Consider the following 25,760-nt stretch of genomic DNA (forward strand, 5'->3'; position numbering starts at 1 on the left):
AAGATCTCAAATCGATGAGCTTAGCTTCCACATTAAGCAACTAGAAAAAGAGGAGAAAATTAAATCCAAAGTAAGCAGAAAGAAGGAATTAATAAAGACCAAAGCAAAACTCAATGAAACAGAAAACTGAAAAACAATAGAGAAAATCAATGAAATCAAAAGCTGTCTTTTTGAGATCAATAAAATGAGGAAAATGAGGAAAAAATGAGGATGAGGAAAAAAAGGTACCACTTACCAAAATCAGGAATGAAAGAGGTGACATGACTACAGATTCTACAGACATTAAAAAAGATAATTAGGGAATATTACGAACCACTTTATGGTAATAAATTTGACAACATGGATGAACTGGGCAAATTCCTTGAAAGACACAAATTACCAAGGCTCACTCCAGAAGATAATCTGATTAGCCTTAAAGAAATTGAAATTGTAGTTTAAAATGTTTCTACAGAAAAACAAAAAACAAAAAACCTCAGGCTGTGGCTTTACTGGTAAATCTACCAAATATTAAGGAGGAAATAATAACAATTCTACACAAACTCTTCCCCAAAATTGGAGAGGTGGCAATACCTCCCAACTCATCCTATGAAGCCAGCATTATCCTCATACCAAAATCAGACAATGACATTACCAGAAAACTACAGACCAATATCCCTCAGTAATGTAGATATAAAATTTCTAAACAAATTTTTGGCAAATCGAATTCCATAATATATTAACATGATAATACATTGTGACCAAGTGGGATTTATCCCAGTAATGCAGAATTGGTTTAACATTTGAAAAGCAATTAGTGTGATTCACCACAATTACCACAATGACAAAGTAAAAAAGAAAACCATATGATCATCTAAATAGATGCAGAAAAGCATTTCACAAAATCTGATACTCATTTTGACAAAATCCCCAGAAAATTAGGATAACAGGGAACTTCATAGGGTATCTGGGAAAGGGAAAGGAAAGGGAAAAAAAGGAGCAGAGCTCCTCAAGGCCATAGCCCTGGCTGGCGAAGCTGGGTACCTGCAGGCCACCAGGATTGCTAAAACATCTCTCAGTGCTGGGAATGAGCCTTCTGAAATGAAACTAGCCTTCGTATTGGATTCTTTGAGATGTTTAATCTCTCGTAATCCTGTCAGTGTCCTTGAACTTGGATCATACATCAAGTTCTGCCAAGGGACATAGATCTTTGCTTTGATACTTTATTAATATCAGTGGTGATGATAGTGATAATAGGAATAGCTAACAGCTACTGCACAGCCACTATGCATCAGGCACTGTGTAAAGTTTGATATAGATTAGTTCACAGAATCTTACAACCACCCTATGATGGAAGTATTTAAAAATATATATATTAAAGATAAGGAAACTGAGACACAGAGAAAGGAAACAATTCGTCCAAGGTCACACAGTTACATAGCAGGACATGGGGATACTCACACACTCTAACTAGACAAAAGGTCAACTCTTAAGACATTCTGGGTAACTTCAGAATTGATTTTCTCATACTACATGATGGTACACAACATGTATGTGGGCGGCCCAAAAACTATGAGGAATTTTTATATATACAAAGGACTAAATATAATACATATATAATATGAAGAATGATATAGCAAAGACCACATGTGGGTCATTTATCCAGAAATAGTGAAAATTTATTTGGGGCATATTTGTCTGAAATCTCATTTACAATGGTTTTACAAATTGAATAAAAATTTATTGAATATGTGTGAAGTAAACCAACAGATTTTAAACTTTTTTTTTCACCTTTGATGGACCTGTGGGTCAGTGTACATGTGCTTGGAATAAATATGTTAACCTTGAGAAATTTTTTACCAAATGCATTTCTGATCAAAACCAAAAGCAAACATTTCAGAATCACTTCCTTTGGGGAAATTGCTTTTTGTTTGTTTAATTAAAAATTTTAAAATAATTGCTGAACATATTGAATTGCAATCCCTACCAAAGGAGCTGGCCCAGGGAGGGCCAGAGGTGTGTGTCACTGTTCATGGCATTTCAAAGATGGTTCCACTGATCAGTTTGTAGGTTTATATTGATCCCTTTGTTTGACTATTAAATATTTTCATATTTGAGTTTTGCTTTATTTCTAAGAAATAAACATAGCCACCGAAGGATTTCCTCATCAGAGTAAACTTTAATAACAGAATTACAGGACCTGTTATTTGGTTTAATTATTTTTTTCTTTTCTCCCCCAGCTTTATTGAGAAATAGTTGACTTTTTCTTTTTATTTTTAACTCATCTGGTCCTTGAGTTTGGAAACTGAAAATATACAAAACCGCGCGTTTTATGAAAACATGGAAGTATCATATTTAACATATAAGGAACTTAAAAAAAATTAATTTAAAACAAAAGAACCCTGTCTGTTGGTTTAATGGTATGCTTCTCATCCATTTGGATCACAGGGATAGCAAATTCAAATTACCACCCAATGCATCTTGTAGGACAGACGTTTTAATAAGGAATATTAATGTTACAGGTAGTGTTTCGGTTCACTTGCAAATTTCCCACACTTCTGACCCCTGGGTTGTATATTAAAAATGTCTTCAAGAAATATTCAGAAATGGAAACTTCCACACTCTGCTTTAGATGGAACAATTACAGTTGCACTGGCACTCATCTAAGAGCAACATTAAAGCTGGTTTGCAGCAAGTCTCAGGCCTGCACCACCTCTCATTGGCTGGGACGGCCCAAAGACCACCTGGGCTCAGAGTGACTCCCTGCAGACCACTGCAGTGGCCTAAAGGAGCCGATAATTGAGGGCGCTGAGCCAGGACTGTGGGACTCCCGGCTAAGTCTTGGTTTGTCACTCAGCAAAATGTGTATACGCAGTCCCCTCCCGCAGTCATCTCTCCTGTAATGGGTTGCTGAGCGGGAGGCAGGGTGATGGGGTTTCAGAGGTGGCGTTAACCTGGCGGCCACGGGGGCGAGCAGTGGCCTTGGGAAATGGGAGTGGCGGGTTTCAGAGGGGAGCCTCAGGCACGCAGGACTGCTGGGGTAGATCCAAGATTCCTTAAGGAGGTGTCCCTGGCTTTCATCCTTGTTCAACATTTTTTGTTAACCAAACGTTTATTCCTGGGGCTCCCTCACCTCTCTCCAGTAAGGGCAGCCTGAACCTCAATTTGCTCAGCTGTAAAATGGGTAGCCTTACAACAGCAGTCGGTGAACACTTCAGGTTTTGAATGTTTCTCAGAATTTAAAATCAACACTAACAAAAATCAACAACGAGTTTAAAATCTTTTAAAAGTTTTAGGTGGATAATTTCGAGGGTGATGTCTGAAAACCATAATCAGCTAGTTTGGGTTTTAATTTTTGTTTTAATACATGGTGCTTCTGATGATTTTAATGTGATGATGATGATTAAAAACCCAAATCCCTTTAATGGCCTTCATGGCTTGTCAGGTACCTGTGAGGTACATGGCTGAAGTCGTGTTAGTTGGGATGGGTTTTGAGTGAGTCTATGAGTCTTTGGAGAGAACGGATTGCCTTTGAGTGAGCCTCGCCCCCCCCCAATCCCCCATCCCCCCGCCCCATGCTTCCTCTTCTCCACACAGCACTGTGCAGTGAGCTTACCCTGAGATTTTGCTCATCTTTTTATAAACGTTGTGCAAAGGAGTCAGAAATCTGTCTTCAAATACTGCCTAGAAATTAAAGTTTTTAATCAAATTAAATAATATTTAAATGAATTGAAATTTAAAATACACTATCCCCATCCATGAAATTATTGTTTCTCCTGGTGAGCATTTTGGAGCCCCTCACTGAGCTCCAGCTGGAGTTGTTCCTTACCCCACGTGGCGCTAAGGTGGCTGCCAGGGCTCCTGCACTGGGAGACAGGCATGCCTGGTCCAGGGATCCAATTTCAGAATAGATAATTTGTTTTTTAAATCCTCTAATCAATAAGAATTCATAAGAAATCAAGTATTCAGAATTACGTTTGAAGCCATTTTTTGCCATGCATTTAAAAAATCAAGGTACATTTTACATACAATAAAATATGCCCATTTTCAGTATAGACGTCAATGAATCTTGACAAATGCATAGAGAACGGCCCAATCAACCTCCAAAATTCCTTCATGCTCATCCCAGTCATTCTCCCCCAAGACAACAACTAGTTTGATTTCCTTCACTACAGATTATTTTTCCTGGCTTAGAATTTCATACAAATGGAATAATTACAGTATTTCTATTTTGTGTCTGGCTTCTTTCACTCAACCTTGTGCTTATGAACTTCACAAACATATGAAGTAGTTTGTCCCTTTCATTTGCTAAGTAGTATTCCATGATCCCATTGTTGTGTTTCTTTGTCAATTCTTATGTTGTTGGACTCCTGGGATGTTTCCAGTTTTTTTGCTATCATGAAGAAAGCTAATGTGAACATTTGAGCACAAGTTTTTTGTGTGGACATATTGCGGTAGCATGCTGTGGCTGGCTCACCAGAGCCAATTTTGCAAATCTCTTCTCAACTCTGGTTCTCTGACGTCATATTAGTACACAGTTTGAAATAAGCCATGATGGGAGTATTTACACCATAGTTGACAATCACTACAAATTAGAGCTTTTTCCCCCCCGGAGAGCTGGTTGGTAAACATTTACCAGCACACCATTGGACATACGTTTTCTTATTTTTTTTTTTTGGAGTAAATACCTAGGAGTGAGATTGCTGGATTGCATGATATGTCTGTTTACTTTATATGAAGCTGCCAAACTGTTTTCAAAGTGGTGTAACATTTTACACTCCCAGTAGCAACATATGAAAGTTCCAGTTGCTCCACATTCTCATGAATACGTGGTATTGTCAGTCTTTTTAATTTTAGCCATTTAATGAAGATCTGAATAGAAGAGGGGTGATGGGAAATGGAGGTTATATGGCAGCCCAGTAAGCTGTACATTTGTCTCTCTCCTTATAGACAGAGAAAGTCCTCAGTAAATACAAGTTGAAGCATGTTGAGATCCCCTCACATAATGCCCTTTCCCTGATCTTTCCCATTTCATCGCAGAGGAATGCTGAGGCTCCTAATGGGAGAAGGTAGTCACTTCAAGCACAACAGGCCGCGTTCATACTGTTGGGGAATAATTAAAAATAAAATCTTGTGCCAACCCAGTGAATTCGCTCAACAAAGGTAGAAAAGAACGAAATAGTTTTATTGTCGAATAAGCATTAAACCAGCTCGTGATGTGCATCACAAGCAATTCACTGAACAGATTTCAGAGAAGGAAAGAAACCTCATCCTTTTATATAGCCAGGCAGATACAACCCATTGCATACATGTTCTTAAGACAGATGATAACTTGCCCTCAAGAGAACTTAACAGCACACAGGTCATCTCAAATTCCCTGGTAATCGGTGTAGCTATCTGCCTTTAGGCAAAGGAAGAATAAAACACATATCTCTTTGACAAGCAGGTGACGACTTGGAACCAGCCTCCTAGGTCAAATTCCTAGGGTCGTGGAGATAGGGCACTATCTCTGCTGACGTTTACATTTCAAAGAGATGGCTCCCAGGCCCTCAAGAACAACATTCCTGAGTTGTAAAACTGGCAGGAGGCCTATTTAGCTTTTTTTTTTAAGAGTTACATATATCTTGAAGGTACGGAGAAAAAATTTACACGTTTTCTGAAGGAAATACTCCAAGAAAAGGGAGGATGGAAAGTCTCTTTCACTTGTGACACCAGGAAAACTTCAACTTTTAAAAACTTTGTGTCTACCCTACGATACTTCCACCCTCTTCCCTGAGTTATGCCCTACTCCAGGTCCACAATTTCCCCTGACCTTCTACTATTAGTCTTTCAAAATCCTTATCAACTCCATTCCTAAAGGAAGCCTCCCCAAACAGCAGGCCGCTACTCCTAGAGCCACAGCCACGGCCACACTAGAGACTCGCTGTTATCAAGGGCTATGACTACAGTCTCTTAGAATTGGAAAACTTTGCAGATATTTGGTCTGATTCTAACCCATTTCAAAGACGGTAAAACTGAGACATAGGAAAATCCCAAATGGGTACTTAGGGCGCTGGGTCACACTGGAGCAAAAAGGACGCTTAAGGATCCTCCGCCCAAATTCGGGGATCCCTAAAGTCAGCCCCAGGTGACCAAACAAAAAAAACAAAAAAAACCACCCTGCTTGATTCCACTACGGCACGATTGGGGTTAAAGCCCATGGAACAATGGTCTCCTCCCGACTGCGCCTGCGCGAGTCAGGACGTGCGAATTTGCCCTGGACCCTGACGTTTCAGGCAGCCCCTCCTAATGCGGAACACGACCCACATTCCGCCGGTCCTGCCTTGACAGGCGTGACCCTAATCCAATAAGAATGGAGGGCTGAGTCCTCCGGAGCCAATAGCCAAAGCCCGAGGGGCGGTGGAGGCGGACTGTGTAAGGAAACAAGAAGACAGGCCCAAGATGGAGGCGGCGGCGGCTGTAGCGGCGTGACAGGTGAGGGCAGGCCCGGCAGGGTTAGGTTTCTGGAGAGACTGCTGGGCTCGGGTAGGGAGCCGGGACCGAAAGCTCAGCTCCAGGATGGCTGCGCCTGGGCCCCGATGCCCCCCGCCCGGAACCGGAGGAGTGGTTTGACCCGGGGTGAGACCATCTTCGACAACGCGGGGGGGGGGTAGACTGGAATAGGGGTGCAAGGCTGCGGGGGATGGTTTCGCCCGTCGCGTGTGGCAGCGCGCCTGCGCAGAGCTGGAAGGCCCTCGGTGGGCGGGGTCAGGCCGAATGGGGTTTGGGTTGTGGTGTCTTGTCATGTGCAGTCCCTCTTAACCTCCTTAAGGTATCTGATGACCCTTGCTTACCGACAACGGGGAATGCGTGAAGATGAAGCTCACTTCTCGCTTTCCTTATTCTGGATCAATGTCTAGCTCACTAGAAGAATGTTTGAGGATTCCCCCATTCCTCCTCTTTAACCCTCCCCAGCCTCCTTCCATTATCACCAGTAATATAACTGCGACCCTTTCATTAGTTGTCAGGGAGAATTTTGGAGCACCCTCCGCCCCACCCGCGCTTTACCCCCATTTATCTCACCTCAACCATGTCTGGTGATGCTCCATTACCCTCCTTTCCCCCATGACAGTGTCTGGTGACACCCGTTATCCACTCTTCTACCCATTACAGTCCCTAGTGACCCCTGTTACATCTCCCCGCAGCGTACTGTCTGCTGAGCCTCTATGAACTCCCCATCATAGTCTGGTGACTCCCATTAGCCACCTAACACAGTATCCATGAACCTACCATCATTACAGTTCAGGGCTTTGGGATGCCCACAGTGCCCTTACGAACACTGTTTGGTGCAATTCCCATTTCCCTCAAACTAAGGGCAGTATCTGATGATCCTCTGTTAGTTCCCCATCACCCTATCTGTGGCTCACCCCACACCACAGCATCTGAACCCCCTTCTCCATTAGAAAGCCAGGGCAGCCTGTTCATGTCCATTACGTACCTGACAGGCCCCAGTGCAGTGCGTGCTGACTTCCCCATTAGTCCCTAGCACGGAGACTTACGTGCTCCTGTGCCCTCCGGGACAGTGTGTGTACCTCTCACTATGTCCTACCCCCCACCCCACCCCGCCCTACGCAGTGAATCCGAGACCTTGGCACTTAAGTGTGAGACAGACAACAGGAGCGGCTGAGCAGAGGAGGAACTGGATCCCTTGGGCTGTGTGGAAATTAGGCTACAAGGAGTGACGTGGAGCTGGGAGATTGAATTTTTGTCCCCTGCCACTTTGCTTCCAGACCATCATTATGGGACCTCTGAATTTTACCTCTGTCTTCTAGGAGCCCCATGGCACCTGCCCAGCCCCACCTTAGCCCGTCTTGACAAAGTCCTAGGCTCCATGGAGCCACCACGGGGCCCCCCTGCCAACGGGGCCGAGCCATCCCGGGCGGTGGGCACCGTCAAAGTGTACCTGCCCAACAAGCAACGCACGGTGGTGAGTCTGACGGGAGCAAAACTGGCAAGGGGTAGGCATGGACCCGGTTGTAAATCTTGGATCAGAAAGGTGACAAGGGCTGGGAGAGTCAGCTGGGGACTCCACTGAGAGCTGCCTCCTCACATCTACACACACACAGGTGACTGTCCGGGATGGCATGAGTGTTTACGACTCATTAGACAAGGCCCTCAAGGTGCGGGGACTCAATCAGGATTGCTGTGTGGTCTACCGGCTCATCAAGGGGTAAGTGTGGCACTGCCACCTCCAACTGGGCGCGCAGCCTTCCAGCCCCTCCTCAGAGTCATGGGACTCTCCACTCTGCTGTGCAGTCTCCGTTAGTCTTCCCTTCATTCGGTGACTCCGTGAGTGCATCCAGCTTTTGTCTCATTACTTCATTAGTTTATTGGCCTGTAAGGTCAGCAGCTCATTTTCTTCTTGCACCCCAAATCCTCACCGTGCTCCGTCATGTCCTCCCGGAATTCATCTGTTTCATCTTTCACTGTTTTATCAATTTGTCAGCCCTCTCCTTCCTCCGTTTCCTTGTTCTCTGTCTGCTGTGTGGGCCTCGCTGACCTTCCATTTATTCCTCTGTTTTAGAGTTCCTTAACTTTTTTGTATTCAATTCACGCATTGCTTTTTATTTGTTATTTCAGTGCCTCACCAGCTGCTTTGTTGGGGGCTTGCTCAGGACTTCTAAGATTTAGTTGTTTCTTCAGTCTCATTTGCTCCTCGTCTTGTGGCTAAGAGCATGGACTCTTTGCACTGTCCTGCCACTTACAATCCCTTGTGGCTCTGGACAAGTCATTTCATCCCCCTGAGCCTCAGTTTCCCCATATGTAAAATGGGGACAAGGATAGTACTAGTTCCTAGAGTTGCTGTACTGAGAATGAAACATGCCATCTATTATTGCATGGATGGCAAGCTTGGAGGGACTTTTGGGGGGTTCCCTTCTTCCCCATGGCCCCATCCACCCTCCCACTCACTCCCTTCCATGCCTTCTGCAGTCGAAAGACAGTCACCGCCTGGGACACAGCCATTGCACCCCTGGATGGCGAGGAGCTCATTGTGGAGGTCCTCGAAGACGTCCCCCTGACCATGCACAATTTTGTGAGTGCAGGGTAGAAAGTGGGGGCAGACCGTGGGTGTGGCGGGAGGGTCCCTGACCAGGCCTCAGTCTTCTCTACTCTGTGACAGCAGGTACGGAAGACGTTCTTCAGCCTGGCCTTTTGTGACTTCTGCCTTAAGTTTCTGTTCCATGGCTTCCGCTGCCAAACCTGTGGATACAAGTTCCACCAGCATTGTTCCTCCAAGGTCCCCACAGTCTGTGTTGACATGAGTACCAACCGCCGACAGTGAGCCTGGCCTGGGGTGGGCAGGGGGATGGGGAGGACAGAGGCCCAGCCACAAGGCTCTTACAGACAGCTGACCCATGTTCCCTTGCTTTACACCCTGAATGCCCTCAAGGTTCTACCACAGTGTCCAGGATTTGTCCGGAGGCTCCAGACAGCATGAGGCTCCCTCGAACCGCCCCCTGAATGAGCCACTCACCCCTCAGGGTCCCAGGTAGGGAACACCTTAGCTGAAGGGCTGCTGTCAGAAGAAAAAGATCTGGAGGCCTCTGTAGAGTACAAGCCATACTTAATTCATTTGTTTACTCCATGAACATTTATTTAGCACCTACAAGTGTGAGTAAGGGCATGGAGCTCTGGGGCCTTGGGTGATTCCCCTGATCTCTCTGGGCCTTAGTTTTCTCATCTGTAAAGAGCAGATAATGACCACATAGGGTTCTGGTGAGGATGAAATGAGTTAAGACATGTCCAATGCTTAGAACAAGATCTGGTATAAGATAAGTTCTTATTAGTTATAATATATATCTGTATATATGCATCTAACTACTTAGTTAATTCTACCATTATAACCATGCTCAAGCCTGTCCACTTTGAAATACATATTATTTTATCGTAAATTCCCTTTCAATTTCAATGTTGAAATATATTATTGCTCTAATATATCATGTTCATATGATATGCATTTTATATATCTATATTTTATAATGTCAATATTTATATGATATATTTTTGCTATTGTATTATGTGTTATGTTGATAATATTTTCATATAATGTAGAACATCAAACATTTTTATGTAATGTATGAAATAGTAAAGTTAGAGCATTATATTATTTTTAATTATGGGTATATGTGAATAAATTATCTATGAATAGCATTTCAGGATAGTGAAGGGACCATTAAGAAATATTTTTGTAACATTATAATATATTTAGTATATATCATGTATAACAGATGTGTATGTATAACATATAACATTATTATAATATGTGTAAAGCATTGTAATTTTAATATAGATAACATACTGTATGTTATATAATACATAATATATTTGAATAGTACATATAGTTATACAATATTATATATTGCTCTTCCCCCACTATCTGCATGGCTTGCTGTCCTTCCTTTAAGTCTTTGCTCAAATGTCACTTGCTCAGAGAAGCCTTTCCTGACATCACCAGGGACACTTCCTGTCTCCTTATGTTGCTTTAGTTTTTGCTTTATTGCACCTGTCACCATTGGACATATTAAATATTCTTTGTTTTTTATTTCTCTTTTTTCCTGCTGCAGTCAGCCCCATGAGGGCAAGAACCTTTATTTGTTTTTTGTTTCTTTGGTTTTTTTTTAATTTTAAAATTTTAGTACAGTTCAAATCAGCATGCGTGTAGAACCTTTATTTGTTTCGTCCACAGTTTTATTTCCACTACCTAGAGTGGTATCTGGCACATGGCAGGCACTCAGTCAATGCTTCTTGAACAAATGCATAATAGTAATGACAGTGGACGTTTACTCTGTGTGAGCTAAACACACACTTAGGACGGGGCGGGGCATGGGCGGTGGTGGCAGCTCTACTGGTTTTCTCATTCACTCGACAGTGATTTCACAGCCTTTCCCCTGCCAGCTCCTGCACCCAGCACCGCGACCCCAAGCACTTCCCCTTCCCTGCCCCGGCCAACGCCCCCCTCCAGCGCATCCGCTCCACATCCACCCCCAACGTCCACATGGTCAGCACCACGGCCCCCATGGACTCCGGCCTCATCCAGGTTGGTGTCGAGGCGGGAGGTCACAGGGGAGCACCGGGCAGAGGGGAGGGCCATTCCTGTTGTCTTCCATGTCCTCTCTCTGACGCCCAGCCCTCTTCTTCCAGCTCCCTGCCCAGAGTTTCAACACTGACGGTGAGCCCCCCGCTACCTGCACCCTGAGTCCCCCACCCCACCCCACCCGGCTCCACTCACATCCTCTCCGCAACTGCAGCTGCCGGGAATAGAGGTGGTGGCGATGGAACCCCCCGGGGGAGCCCCAGCCCAGCCAGCATGTCCTCGGGGAGGAAGTCCCCACATTCCAAGTCCCCGTCAGAGCAGCGGGAGCGGAAGTCCTTGGCCGATGACAAGAAGAAAGTGGTGAGCTCCAGGGGGCACCTTTGGTGGGGGCACTGCAGGCCGAGTGATGAGGGGTGTGGGCAGGCCCCTGAGATGCCGCCCTTGTGGCCCGCAGAAGAATCTGGGGTACCGGGACTCGGGCTATTACTGGGAGGTGCCACCCAGTGAGGTGCAGCTGCTGAAGAGGATCGGGACGGGCTCGTTTGGGACCGTGTTTCGTGGGCGGTGGCACGGCGATGTGGCCGTGAAGGTGCTCAAGGTGGCCCAACCCACAGCTGAGCAGGCCCAGGCCTTCAAGAACGAGATGCAGGTGCTCAGGTGAGATTGCTCGCGCGCAGGGATGGGAGCAGGGGCGGTGGGCACCGCCTTGGTGCCTCTCTGGGTAAAGGCCGTACTGAAGGCACTTCCTGCACATCCCCTGTGTTTGTGTGGTGTTATAACCATAATGGTAAGTTTCTTCTCTATCAGAGAAGCCCCTTTCCCCTCTGGGAAGGGGTATGTTTGGAGGACTCTGGTCACATTGGTGTTTGTGTTTGTGTAAATACTGATATTAATTAATGGCTCTGCCTCCAAAATGTGGGTCTTTTCAGTTGTCTGCTGTGAAATGGGTATCACCAGTGTTACTGTGGTACTTACATCAATAGCATAATGTGAGTTAACTGCATCACCAGGCAGCCTGGCGTCCTTGCCTCTCGTCTGCTTGTTCTGCATCATTAGTATATGTTTATTGTGTTGCCTTCTTGTTATTAATTATAACAATACTGTACTTTAAAGAACAGTATTAGAACTATAATCAGAACCATAATTTAATCATTGTTTGATTAATGATTGTGGTTGCTCTACCTAATATATCATTCATACTATATTAACTCATTTGTGCTAAGAAACCCTGGCGCTCCCTTTTTGCTACCTTAGTTCCTACCACTCCTGGGGTTGCCAGTGTGGGCTTTCCCCTCTGACAAGTGGGCACAATTATGTTGCAGAGTTGACGTTATCATAATTCCTTGTGCTATTTTAATACTCATCCTCATAATGGATGCCACAGTAAGGAAATTTTCAGTCTCTGCTCCTCTCTATGAAATGGCAATGATTTGAGCGGGCTGTGAATTTGCGTTGTGTTCGTATTGAAACTATAACCTAACTGCTGTGAAGAATACTAACGCGCTGTGAGCAAAATTGCAGAGCGTTGTTGATGTTCTTTGCGTGTAAGTTACCATTGTAACTGCAGTTAATACTTCTATAAGGAATGAAAGTTTTCTTCTAAATGAGGGTGGCTCCATTCATACAGGACAGTTTCTGTCAGGTAACCTAGGTACCCAGTAGTGATAACAGCAAGGACAGTGATGTTTTCAGGGTGCTTGCTTGTGTTCAGCTGTTCTAATAAGCACCTTACAGGTTATTTACTCACATATTCCTCCCAACACCCCTGTCAGGTAGCTCACAGAATTATCACAGTTTTTCAGTTGAGGAAAATGAGGCACAGAGAAGTTAAGTGTCTTCCCTGAGATTGTACAGTGAGTACCCAGGGAAGCCTGGATTGGAACTTAGGATCTAATTTGAGTCCAAATCCCAAGCTCTTTACCTCTAAGCCTCTCATGGTTAACAGGATATAGCCACACATCACTGATATTTTTACCCAGCATTTATCAATATTATGTTGATATATCACTGATGAAGGTTGGCATTCCACTTTCTCATCTCAAATGGTCACAGGCTCAGGTCATGGTCAGGGTCAGAGGTATGGCAGGTATTGATGATTAAGACACTTCTGGTCAGTAGAGGGTGAGGGGTAATCTCTCCCTCCTGCTTTTGTTGGGAGACTTGGATGAGGAAGCCCAGGACATAAGCGCCCAGCGTGGAATCATAGCCCAGCAAACATGTCTCACAACTTCATTGAATCTGGCCATAGTCTGGCCCTGAGCCTCCTGAAAGCCAGGGTGGGAATGATGGCAGAAGGCAGCAGTGAACAGCGCCATTCCCAATGCTCAGGAAGTTGCTGTTTACCCTCCCTGCCCTGATACCTTCTGCCCTGCCTGCAGGAAGACACGTCACGTCAACATCTTGCTGTTCATGGGCTTCATGACCCGGCCGGGATTTGCTATCATCACACAGTGGTGCGAGGGCTCCAGTCTCTACCACCACCTGCACGTGGCCGACACACGCTTCGACATGGTCCAGCTCATTGATGTGGCCCGGCAGACTGCCCAGGGCATGGAGTGAGCGTCCTGGCCCGGGGACTAGGGAGGGGGCTGGGGGATCTGGGGGTGGGGAGATGAGGTAGCCCCCAGACAGTCTGACACCTGCTTGTACCCCAACAGCTACCTCCATGCCAAGAACATCATCCACCGAGATCTCAAGTCTAACAGTATCTACATGTCCCTCTCTGAGGGCTGGGCTTGGGTGGGGGGCATCAAACAGGATGAGGGCTTAGAGGGATGGCTCTTGTGGGAGGCTTTCTGGGGGCAAACAGGGAGGGGCACATGTGGCATTTCCCTTTGCCAGGTGCCAGAGCTGTGGCTGGTGAGGGGCCTTTAATGGGAGTCTCTTGGTCAGGAGTCAGGGTTTTGACTGGTTCAGGTGCTGTTCTTCGGGACTCTGGTCAGGGTCTGAGGAGCGGCAGCTGTGGAGGGCGTTAGGGGGAGCTCCTGACCAGTGTCACAGGCATGGTGAGTGTGGGTGCCATTAGAGGAGTTTCCTAGTCAGGAGTCACAGGAGGGCCAAGTGTAGGGGGCATTCATTGGAGCTCCCCACCCAAGTCAAGGTTGTGGCTAGTTTGTGTGACATTGCGGGGCTTCTGGTCAGGGTTAGAGGCATGACTGGCGTGGAGGCGTCAACGAGAGCCTCCCAGTCAGGGCAAGAAGCCTGGCTATTGGGAGTCCCTGTAGTGGCCCTTGACCCTGGCGGACATCTTCCTACACGAGGGGCTCACGGTGAAGATCGGGGACTTCGGCCTGGCCACAGTGAAGACGCGGTGGAGTGGGGCCCAGCCTTTGGAGCAGCCCTCGGGCTCTGTGCTATGGATGGTGAGTTGGGCCAGGCTGGACTGGGGGCATATAGGGACATGGGCTGCTGGGTTAGGATGTGGGAGGCCGAGTGGGGCTGGGGATGCCTGCACCCCGAGGTGTGGGTGTCTGGACTGCTTATGCTTCCCCCCGTGTGGGTGGCTCTGAGTTACACCCAGTGTGGCTGGTGGGCCCTGGGCCTATGGGCCAGTCATTTGCTGACCTCCACATTCCTCCTGCCCGGTCCGGCCTATTGAAGGCAGCTGAGGTGATCCGTATGCAGGACCCGAACCCCTACAGCTTCCAGTCGGATGTCTACGCCTATGGGGTTGTGCTCTACGAGCTCATGACCGGCTCGCTGCCTTACAGCCACATTGGCAGCCGTGACCAGGTGAGCCCCATGCCTTACACCTGCTATCTCCCAGGCCAAGGGATCCCCTTAGCCTCCAAACCTCAGATCTCCACCTTTGCATAGACCAAGAACACCACACTTCCCCCAGAAACCCCAAGTTTTCTGAGCTGAGGATTCCCAGATTCCTCTGGGTCTTCCATACCCAGAATTCCCTCCTTCACCCACATCTACTCCTCTGGGTCCTCAAAGTCCAGAATCTCCTGGATCCCTAGACACACACAGTCCTCTGGCCTGGTTACTCAAACTCTCCAAAGTCCCCAAAGCCCAGAATCCCATTTCTCCCAGAAACAATCCCTTTGTACTTCTGGAATCCTCACAGATACCTACAACCATTCAGGCCTTAGGTATCTGTCAGACTTCAGGGCCCTTGCATCCACAGTACTCTAGGCCCCAGACATTTCTCCAGGTTCAAGGCCTGGGATCTCCCAGACCCTCAGAAACCCAGGATCCTGTAGGCTTCACGTACCAATAGTCTTTGGGTCTTGAGCACTCACAGTCGTACAGACCACGTGGACCCATAGTCCTGTAGGCCCCAGACCTCTACAGAAATACAGACTACTGAGAGCTAGAATCCTTTAGCTTCCTCCAGACCCAGAACTTCATGTTTCCCCCAGACTCAGTACTTTCTAGGCCCCTAAGCCCCCTAGAAACCTGTGGACCCATAATCATCTGGGCCCTGGACACCTACAGTCCTTGACTTCCCCCAAGCTTAAATCCTTCTGTTTTGTAAGCAGAGAATCCTTCTAAGTCCTCAGAGACCCAGAATCTTTAGATCCACAAGATACCCACAATCTTCTGGGCTCCAATACCCAGAATACCCCAGTTCTCCTAAAAGGAGCCCTCCAGGTCCCTCAAGACCCAGAATTCCCTGGGCTTCCCAGCCCAGACCCCCAGATCACCCCATTCCTGTCCCCCCTCCCAGATTATCTTTATGGTGGGCCGTGGCTATCTGTCCCCGGACCTCAGCAAAATCTCCAGCAACTGCCCCAAGGCCATGAGGCGCCTGCTGTCTGACTGCCTCAAGTTCCAGCGGGAGGAGCGGCCCCTCTTCCCCCAGGTGGGCCGAGGAGGAGGGCTGGACACCCTGGGGAGGGAGCCTCTGAGGAGAAGGACTCTGAGGTGTGAATGTGAACTGTGTTGTGTTCAAGGCTCCGAGGTGTACAATGTGTGTGAGTGTGTGCTTCCCCATTAGGCTGGGGTCTGGGGGTGTCGGGGTGCCCACGCGGATCTGGACACCCTTCCTCACCCGCCCCTGCCCCCAGATCCTGGCCACGATTGAGCTGCTGCAGCGGTCACTCCCCAAGATTGAGCGGAGTGCCTCCGAACCCTCCTTGCACCGTACCCAGGCTGATGAGTTGCCTGCCTGCCTACTCAGCGCAGCCCGCCTTGTGCCTTAGGTCCCACCCCCAGCCACCAGGGAGCCAATCTCAACCTGCCACGCCAAGGAGCCCTGCCCACCAACCAATCAATGTCTGTCTCTGCCCCGTTACTGCCTCAGGATCCCCCATCCCTGCCCTGGGAGATGAGGGGGTGCCCATGTACTTTTCAAGTTCCTCTGGAATTGGGGGACCCTCGAAGACCGAGACCCCTGCCTCCTCCATAATTCGGTTTCCTCTTGGCTTTGGCGATACTTCCAAATTCGGGAGCTCCTCCATCTCCAACGGCTGGGATTTGTGGCAGGGATTCCACTCAGAACCTCTCTGGAATTTGTGCCTGATGTGCCTTCCACTGGATTTTGGGGTCCCCAGCACCCCGTGTGGATTTGGGGGGTCCCCTCTGTCTCCCACCATTCAAGGACTCCCCTCTTTCTTCACCAAGAAGCACAGAATTCTGCTGGGCCTTTGCTTGTTTATTTTTCTTCCCGACTCTTCTCATGGGGTTCAGAGCCGCTGAGGGGTGAGGGTGAGTCCAGGCAAGGGTTGGAGGTTGGGGGGAGGTGCGGACCACACAAACAGCGCCACTGCACGCATCACCACAGGCGGCACGATGAACGAGGACCACATATGCCAAGCACGGCACGAGAGGAGGCCACGTCAGTCACAGACACAGACATCACTGCAAAGGTGGGGAAGTGGGGGACCACTGGCCTGTGTGCAAAGGATTCTGGGAGGATGGGTGGAGTTTGCATATTTAAGACAGCTGTCAGAGGCAGGAGAGTGGGGCAGGGGTCCCTGGGGAACTGAGGGGTCCTAGCAGTGGGAGGAGCTCCCAGTGTGTTGAGTGGGGTTGGTTGGGGGGGGGTGAAGGGAAATCCTTGGGGAGCTGGGTGAGGGCAGTTGAAGAGGTGGATCTCCAGAGATGGGAGATCCATAGAAAGGGTCTCAAAGGTAGGGGTTTCTTAAGGATTTGGGAAATTTTGATGGGGAACAAGGTGTGCTTGAGAGCTCTGGTACCAGGAGTGGGGTTTTCCAGGAATTTCAGGGCTCCGGGAGGGGTTGCCTGGTGTTTGGGAGAGCTTCCAGAAAGGAAAATGCACTCTGAGGGCACCAGGAGTGGAGGTCTTCAGGGATTTGGAGGTTCTAGAACTGAGAAGTAGGTCTCAGTTTTTGAAAGGACTTGGGAATTCTAAACATGAGAACTGGATTTAGGACCGGGAGTGAGGTTTCCCCAGGGACTTGGGCATTCTGAGGAGTGAGAAGAGGGATCTTGGCGATCCAGGAGAGGGCTTCTCAAGGGATGAGATTCCAAAAGTGAGAAATAGATTCAGGGCCCAGACAGGGGTTGCCCAGGGATTTGGGGGCTCTCAGGGTGGGGTGTCAGTCGGAGAAGAGGCTGGCGAAAGACTTCCTCAGGCTGCGGATGGTCTCAGCTTTCACCTCGTCCTGGCTAAGGCTGGGCCTGGGCGGGGCTGGCTCTGGAAGGTTGAAGGCATTGGTCAGAGACTGGGATTTGCTAGAGAGAAACAAGGTGGAGGCGTGGGAGGAAGGGGGGAGAGGAAGGGAGGAGGGGGAGAGAAACACAACGTTACCCCAGGCCCGGCCCCAGCCCTGCCCCTCTGGTCCTGGGGCTGTGCCTGTGACCCTCCCACCCCCCAGCACGGGCCTGGACCCTGGAGGGATTCTCAGGACGAATGGAGGAGCCCTGGGCCAGGCTGGGAGGACTTGGATCCAAGGTGAAGAAGCCTGGGATTGATGGGAAGAGTTCTGGGCTGAATCTTCTCTTATAATTCTAGCCTAGATTGGGAGGAGTTTGATATAAAGGTGACGATGGGCAGGGAGGTTTCCAGTGTAAGGGTGAGGAGTCCAGAAAAGGGGGTGGTGGTGCTTGGACCAAGGACAGGCTGGAAGGGGCAAATCTAAGGGGGAGCAGTTGGGTGGGGCAGGACAGACTTCTGAGCTAAGAGAGGAGGTCTGGAATGGACCAGAAGAGGCAGAGAGGATGGTGTGATTTGGGAGGAGACTGAGATGGGCTAGAAGGGAGCCTAGACTGTAGGAAAAGCATGAGGACGACTGGGAAGAGTGAAGTAACATAGGAGGACTGTGGATTGGGCCGGGAGGAGTTTGTGGGTTCGGCTGGGGGGAATCAGGTGGGGCACAAGGAGGATGGGTTTGGCAGGGAAGTACTGAAGGAGGGTCAGCAAGGCGCCTGGGGTGGGCCGAGAGGAGCTGGGCTGGGGGTCTTTCCCAGGGCCTACGGGGAGGATTCTGCACTTCAGAGGGGGTTTCTCTGGGATGGAGGGCAGGAGCCTCTGTGAACTGGGAGGGGTCTGGCCCAGACTGGAACTGGAGAGAGAGCTCTCAGGAGCCGTGTACAGGACCTGGGTCTGAGGAGCCTGGGAGCTGGGGCTGCCCTCCAGGTGCAGGAGCGCATTCTGTGAGCAGCAAGGCGAGGGCTGCTGTGGGGTCCCCTTACTTGAGCTGGGGGTGTGGGGGTCCCCCGGCAGCGGCAGTGGCAGGTGGTGGCACATCCTGGCTGGGTTTCTGGGCCAGTTGTGGCTTGGTGGGACGTCCAGCAGGGCCGGAGGCACTGGGTCGCGGCTGCTGCGTGGTGGGTGGCCCAGTGCGGGGCATGGGACCCGCCTGGCTGGCCTGGCGTGTGGGGCCGGCAGGGCCTGGGGGCTTCTGGGGTGGGCCCTGGCGCTGCTGACCACCCGGTGGAGCCCCTGAGGCCTTTGGCGGAGCCTGACCAGAGGCCGATGTCTGACGAGTAGCCTGTGGGGGGCCTGCCTGGCGCTGGGGAGAGGGGGAGGCAGGTGGACGGGCTGCTGGAGGTGCCCCGGGGCCTCCCGCCACTGGCCGGGATTGGCGGCCTTGACCCTGGGGCAGCGGTGTGGCCTGGGACGCAGGCTGCTGGGGCGCTGATGTGGGACTCGGAAGGCGCTGGGGCAGGGGGCTGCCAGCTGGGGGTCCAAGGCCCGAAAGGTGCTGTTGGCCCTGCGGGGTCGGGCGCTGCTGCAACGGGGGTCCCTGGCGTTGGGGGCCTGGGCCCGGCTGTGGAGGGCCGCCTGAGGGACAGAGAGAAAGTGCACACGTGAGAGCAAGCAAGTGAGAGGTGGGGGGCTGCCGGCGGGGTCGGGGCCGAGGAAGCTGGCCCCTCACTTACCCTGTGGCGGGGGTCGTTGCTGAGCTGGGGGCCCCGCGGGCTGCTGGGATGTCTGGCGGCCCAAGGGCAGGGCCCCTGGGGACGGAGTCTGCGGCAGAGGAGTGGAGCAGGAGAGGTTAAAAATAGTTACCAGCCGGTGGAGCATCAGCCAATGAGAATGACATGGGTTCCCTGTGTGCTGGGTGTTGCCGCATTTGTGGCTGAGCTGAGGGGATGGCAGGTTGTGGGGTGCGGGACTCATTCCCAGGGGAGGGGTCAGGAGGCACTCAGGGAAGTCACGGTAGCAGCTATTTATCATTTTTTAAAATAGTTGGTAACTGCTGCGACACGGGTGCGTCATGGCGATGCCCTTAGCCTTCTGATTATCAGCTCTGTGACACAGTATGACCAAGGGCTGGCCTGCCCACCACTAGCCTCCAAGGGCCAGAGCCAGGGGCCTGACCTGGCTGTGGGAGCCCCTGCCGGGAGAGGCATCCCGCTGCCGCTGCCGGGGCAGGACCTGGGCCATCTTGTTGACCACAAGCTCTACGATGAGTTGCTTGTCTTCATCCTGGTGGTCACCGATGAGCGGCATGGAGGAGCCCACCACCTGGGGGAGGAGAAGGGATCCAGTGAGGAGAGAAGCAGGAAGTGCACGGGAGGGTGACGATGACGAAGTGCTGTAAGTTGGGAAAAGGTATGACTGGCGGCTGCCCAGGAAACCAGCTTCAGTATGAGAAGCACCTATTACGCAGTGTGGGGAAGGCTTGTCTTTTACAAGATACCTTACAGCTTAGGACATACTAGCAGGGGTGAGCTAATGAAGGCCTACCAGCCAAATCCGGCCCAGCACCTGTTTCTGTGCAGCCCCAGGCCCTGGAGCTAAGGATGGGTTTTACATTTTTTAATGATTGAAAAAAAAATCAAAAGATTTCATGACGTGAAAATTATATGAAATTTAAATTTCATTGTCCATAAACCAAGTTTCATGGGAACACAGCCACCCTTACTTTCTTGCCATATTGTCTGTGGCTGCTCTTGCAGATTGAGGAGCTGCAGTAGAGACTGTATGGCCCACAAAGCCTAAAATACGCACCGTCTGGCCTCGACAGAAAACGTTTGCCAATCCCTGCTTTATAGTTTGCTAGGTGCTCTGTGTTTTACAAAGAACTCTGTGGTTTACGTGGTACTTTACAGTTTACAAAGCTCCTTGCCCTTTACAAAGGACTGTTACATATATGGTGTGTTTAGACTTTGGAAAGTGCTTTGCAAAGGGCACCACTGTTTACAAGATGCTTTACCATGTATAAAGTGCTACCATTTACCATGCACTCAGAAGTTTTAAGGTATTTTACAGTTTGCAAATTGCTTTACTGTTTACCGGGGACACTGCTGCTTATAAAGAGCTTTAGAATTTTGAAAGCGCTTTGCTTCAATAACGAGGATTTCCCAGTTTACAGAGCTCCTCTTTAAAATAATTTTATAAAGTACTTTGCTGTTCACCAAGCAGTACCTTCCTAAGGTACTTTACAGTTTACAGAATGCTTTAGTATCAACCGCCACTCTCTATAAAGTTCTTTATAGCTTACAAAGTACTTTGCTGTTGGCCAAGTACAAATTCACAGAACACTTTAAAGATTACTAAGTGCTTGGTCATTCACCAGAGTGTCTCAGTTCACAGAGGACGTTATACCTTAACAAGTGTTTTGCCCTTCACTAAAGATGTCCAAGTTCACAGAGCAGTTTAGAATTTAGTAAGTATTTTGCCATTTGCCAGGGATGTCCTGGTTCACAAGGCACTTTACAGTTTTACGTTTTGCCATTCGCTGAGGGCTTTCTAGGCCCTGGCGTGCTTCACAGTGTTGCTGCCCTGCACCTGCTCCCCCCTCTGTGCCCCCACAAAATTCTGGGGTGCTCCTACCTCAATGATGTGATCCCTTCCATCCTTGCCATGCAGTGCTTCCACTGCGCAGATGTCCAGTCCCCCAAAGATCTCTGAGCACGTGTCCACCCACAGCTTGTACCTGCCAAGACACAAGGCAAGGCAGCCCGTCAGTGCCTGGTCTGGGCGGCCACACTTCTACCCCCCACCCCCGAGTTCAGGCCGCCCACCTGTCAGACATGGCAATCTGCTCAAGCATCGCAGAGCCGGTGTTGGTCTTCCAGTTTCCTGACACTGACGTCCTCCTGGAGAGTAAGAGGAGACAGGAGAGAGGCTTGGGGGGCCTGGGCTGCACAAGGCAGGGCAGGGGACCCCTACCCAGGCCTTGGTCTCCTTACGCACATGTAGGCCTTGTAGTTCTGCCCAATCTTCTGGACGCGCACATCGTATTTGGCATCAATGAAGGGCTCGGCAGTGGCATATGTCTTGGTCAGTGCCACGACACTTGCGATGTCCTGGAAGTCGTGCTGGTTGTCCACCTTGACCTGTGGGAGTGGGGTGGGGAGCAGGGCCTGGTCAGGAGGGGCGGCAGTTGGGGTGCCTTAGGGCAAATGACACAGGTGAGGTGAGTGCACAGAAATTCGGTGGACACCCCAAGGCACTCAAGCATGCATTAATTCTGGGTCTCCTGGTTTTTACATGTACACACAGACACCAAATTGGGTGTCTACAACTCTGTGAACACACAAAACCCGATTTTTAGACTTGTTTACTTTAAATGGTTAAGTTGTATGGTATGTGAATTATATCTCAATAAAGCTGTGGGAAAAATTGTGTGTATATACAGTATATGCATGTGGGCACCCATACAAAATCAATTGTACACACAATATATAAACATACAGAAGCATGGACACACTCAAACATACAAATTACAAGTCTTCTTTCTATGGACATACAGACAAAATCGGAGGGACAGCATACAGGACCCCAAGACCCTTGAATGTAAAAGATGACGTAGTGTGTGTTCAACACAGAGGCCTGCCTATATACAGACACAGTGCTGGATACACTAACAAAATAACAGGACACACAAAACTGGCTGAACACGTGATAGAAAATTGGGCCACCAAAATGTAAGAATATGAGGAAAAATACAAATAGATAAAGGACACACAATTATACAGAATTATTGTGTGCACTGAATACACAATATACTTCTAACAGGCATACCTTCTCGGAGATACTGTGGGTTCAGTTCCAGACCACCGCAATAAAGCGAAGGTCACAATAAAGCAAGTCACACAAATGTTTTGGTTTCCCAGTGCGTATAAAAGTTATGTTTATACTGTAATCTGTTAAGTGTGCAATACATCTAAGTGTCTAAGAAAAACAATGTACATACCTTAATTTAAAAATACTTTATTGCTAAAAGATGCTAACCATCATCTGACAACGCAGGGTTGTCACGAACCTTCAATTTGTAAAAAAAAAAAAAATGTAGTATCGGGCTTCCCTGGTGGCGCAGTGGTTGAGAGTCTGCCTGCCGATACAGGGGACATGGGTTCGTGTCCCGGTCCGGGAAGATCCCACATGCCGTGGAGCGGCTGGGCCCGTGAGCCATGGCCGCTGAGCCTGCGCGTCTGGAGCCTGTGCTCCGCAACGGGAGAGGCCGCAACAGTGAGAGCAGCAAAAAAAAAAAAAAAAAAGTAGTATCTGTGAAGCGCAGCAAAGCGAAGTGCTATAAAACGAGGTATGCCTGTACTTATATCCGCACGATGCCAGGAACATGCATCATTTACAAGCACGCACATACAAAGCCCACCCGGGGACTTACCTTACCCATCCCAGAGTGTGCGTGCCCCATCTTCACAACCACAGGGTACGTTGTGCTGCTGAGCTGGTAGGGTGGAAAGGGAGAGCATGGTCAGGGCAGGAGGGCTGACAGCCATGGCTGGGGGTGGTGCTGAGGGGAGCCCATCCAGTGGGAGCCACACTGAGAGCGATTTTCCCAGAAGAGGTGGGTCAGAGACAGCCAGCCACCAGCTGGGGGTCACACAATACCCTGGAGCCCAGAATTGAACCCAGAGCCCTGCCTGCCTATCCCTCCCTCCACCACCCACAAGTCCCAGACTTCCTGCCTCTGCTTTCCTGGGAAGAGGCGTGGGATAGGGGTGGGGGACTTTTCCAGAAAAGGGAAAGTTTGTTTTTACAGTGAATGGATGACAGAGAAGTGAGTGTGTGCATGTGCGTGCGTGGGGGTGTAGTGGCGAGCATGTAGCAACTGGACCCCTCAGCCAGGCCTTGTGTGTGTCTCCTCCACACACATACACAACCCAGAGACACACAAACCCTCAGAACTCAGATCTACACAGCCAAACCCAGAGTTTCCCACACATGCTGAGACCCACGTGATGGAAAGATCCACCACCGACACCGGTTCCGGAGCATGCCTTGCTGTGTGGCTGCACGGAGACCCTCACAGCCAGCCAGCCAGCCCAGCAGCACACACTCAACACTCGTAGACACGCAATCAACACTTTTGGGCAGAGACATACACACAGCCCTCCTCCTCTCACCCAAATCCACGTAACAGAGGGACACACAACACGAAGGTTATCCATGCAACACAGAGACGAACAACCCTCAGAGGCATAGCCACAGAATGCAGAGGCACACACAACTCTGACAGGCACACACAACAGAAATGGGCACATATTCAGCACTGACAGATACACATGCAATGCTCCTAGGCATACACACAACAAACAGAAGGACCCACACCACATGGACAGGTATACACACTTCCAGGTATTCACACTTCTAGGTATTCACAAAACCACCGAGACCCACAACACAGAGACTCATACTCCTGGGCACACGCAAAGTGTATGTAGGGACGCACACACAAAAAACGTGCCTTGCCATATATACAGATGGAGAGGCGTGCACACGACCAGAGACACCCACAGCCTCCTAATTACATGGACAACACCCCGGGGTGTGTACATGCACACACACTCACATTCAGGCATGGGGATACCTCAAGTCTCCCCCAACCCTGGGAGGAGTAGAGGGGGCCTAGTTGGCCGACCCCAGCGCCACCATACACGGATGAACATGCAGGGCTTCACCCTCCCTCCTCTGTGCGGACAGGGGTGACAGGGTAGAAGATGGCATCCCCAGAGGGGCTGCTGGGGGCGGTGGTGGTTCTCAGTTCCCGACAGGCACAGGAAGCCTGCAGGGTCAGGGTGACCAATTGGCCTTCAGGCCTCACCCTCCCTCTGCACGCCCCCCCACCCTCCTCATTTCTCAAATGACTGGCGTCAGGATGGGGCGCTGAGAGGCACTGAGTTGTTACCGGGATGCTCTGATTAGCATTCCAGGGAAACCAGGCTGAAATGGCAGGTGACGTAACACAGGCACACACACAGCTCACAGAGGTGACAGCACATTCTCAATTCCATTCGCAGCCCAGACCTGTTTTACATGGGCAGGCACAACTCCAGAAGCAGCACAAAACATACTGGGTTTGGGACTTCCCCGGTGCCGCAGTGGTTAGTCATCCGCCTGCCAATGCAGGGGACATGGGTTCAAGCCCTGTTCCGGGAAGATCCCACATTGCCGCGGAGCAACTAAGCCCCGTGTGCCACAACTACTGAGCCCACGTGCCACAACTACTGAGCCCGTGTGCCACAACTACTGAGCCTGCGTCCACAACTACTGAAGCCCGTGCGCCTAGAGCCCATGCTCCGCAACAAGAGAAGCTACCACAATGAGAAGCCCCATGCACCGCAACGAAGTGTAGCCCCCGCTCGCTGCAACTAGAGAAAGCCCGCGCGCAGCAGCGAAGACCCAATGCAGCGAAAAATAATAAATAAATAATACAATTAAAAAAAAACACTAACAAAAAAACCATACTGGGCTCAGGTACACTCAAGTACACACACACACACACACCACAGAGGGGCACACACCACCTAAAGGCACACACGCAACCCTCAGAGGCAGAGACACAGCAGGAAACTGTGTGCAAGCACACATGCACACCGCCCCCCGCCCCAAGGTTTTTAGGCTCTTTTCACAAACCTTCCTTGTTTTCTCTGGACCTGAGCCTGAACACAACACTGTGTATATGTGTATGCGTGTGCCCACACATGTGTGCATGCAGTGAGCTCTGAATACTGGGATCCCCTGGCCAACCCGAGGTTTGAACCTTGGCCTCTCCTCTTCCTAAGGCCATGTTCAACCCCAGGCAGGTCACTTAACCCTCTCTGGGCCTCAGTTTCCTGATCTGTATAAAGGGTACAATCAGGCCCAAGCACTTGGTGTGTGTGGGGACTGCCAGGTGTCTGCTGTGCACACCCAGCTGGACCCCACGCCCCCCCAAACCCATCCAGCTCGCCAGGTGGCCATACAGCCGGACACCCATCCATGAAACCCCACCAGTTTCAAAACCTGCACAATAACCCGGGTCCACATAACCCCTCACATGTAGACAGTGGGCAAAACTCTGTGCTGACTCAGGTTTCAAAGTCATGATGCTGCAGCAGG

General features: G+C 49.8%; 2 protein-coding genes across 5 annotated transcripts in view; one reads left to right on the forward strand and one right to left on the reverse strand.

Annotated features, from left to right (window-relative positions):
• Positions 1–6,287: 6,287 nt before the first annotated feature.
• On the forward strand, positions 6,288–16,642 carry ARAF (A-Raf proto-oncogene, serine/threonine kinase). 4 transcript variants are annotated; one of them, XM_027091385.1, is made up of 16 exons: positions 6,288–6,450; positions 7,788–7,942; positions 8,082–8,185; positions 8,947–9,049; positions 9,137–9,294; positions 9,407–9,505; positions 10,912–11,053; positions 11,158–11,185; positions 11,265–11,410; positions 11,505–11,707; positions 13,429–13,605; positions 13,708–13,754; positions 14,294–14,412; positions 14,651–14,782; positions 15,726–15,860; positions 16,066–16,642. In XM_027091385.1, exons 2-16 carry the CDS (start codon positions 7,847–7,849, stop codon positions 16,198–16,200), a joined length of 1,824 nt encoding a protein of 607 aa, XP_026947186.1. In that variant the 5' UTR covers positions 6,288–6,450; positions 7,788–7,846; the 3' UTR covers positions 16,201–16,642. The 4 variants fall into 4 exon arrangements, with proteins under 4 accessions (XP_026947186.1, XP_026947187.1, XP_026947184.1 ...); XM_027091386.1 differs by having other exon boundaries at positions 6,290–6,450; positions 9,140–9,294; XM_027091383.1 differs by lacking the exon at positions 6,288–6,450 and adding an exon at positions 6,466–6,594.
• Positions 16,643–17,544: 902 nt separating this feature from the next.
• Positions 17,545–25,760, reverse strand: part of SYN1 (synapsin I) — a 42,728-nt gene continuing 34,512 nt past the window's right edge. Inside the window, exons 6-13 of the mRNA XM_027091409.1 lie at positions 23,044–23,106; positions 21,609–21,751; positions 21,437–21,511; positions 21,246–21,348; positions 19,788–19,934; positions 19,346–19,433; positions 18,656–19,247; positions 17,545–17,695 (exon numbers count right to left, since the gene is read on the reverse strand). Coding sequence (XP_026947210.1) covers positions 17,560–17,695; positions 18,656–19,247; positions 19,346–19,433; positions 19,788–19,934; positions 21,246–21,348; positions 21,437–21,511; positions 21,609–21,751; positions 23,044–23,106 — 1,347 coding nt within the window. The 3' untranslated portion in view covers positions 17,545–17,559. The remainder of the gene's footprint in view (positions 17,696–18,655; positions 19,248–19,345; positions 19,434–19,787; positions 19,935–21,245; positions 21,349–21,436; positions 21,512–21,608; positions 21,752–23,043; positions 23,107–25,760) is intronic.

The sequence above is a fragment of the Aethalodelphis obliquidens genome, unplaced genomic scaffold (assembly GCF_003676395.1).
Source record: "Aethalodelphis obliquidens isolate GAN/ISIS:26980383/991018 unplaced genomic scaffold, ASM367639v1 scaffold71, whole genome shotgun sequence".
Lineage (NCBI taxonomy): Eukaryota > Metazoa > Chordata > Mammalia > Artiodactyla > Delphinidae > Aethalodelphis > Aethalodelphis obliquidens.

Coding starts and splice junctions, on each gene's coding strand:
- ARAF (XM_027091383.1), top strand. CDS start 6,555: ATGCCCCCCGCCCGGAACCGGAGGAGTGGTTTGACCCGGG. Junction 9,050..9,136: donor CCCTGACCATGCACAATTTT/GTGAGTGCAGGG, acceptor ACTCTGTGACAG/CAGGTACGGAAGACGTTCTT. Junction 11,411..11,504: donor CCGATGACAAGAAGAAAGTG/GTGAGCTCCAGG, acceptor TGTGGCCCGCAG/AAGAATCTGGGGTACCGGGA.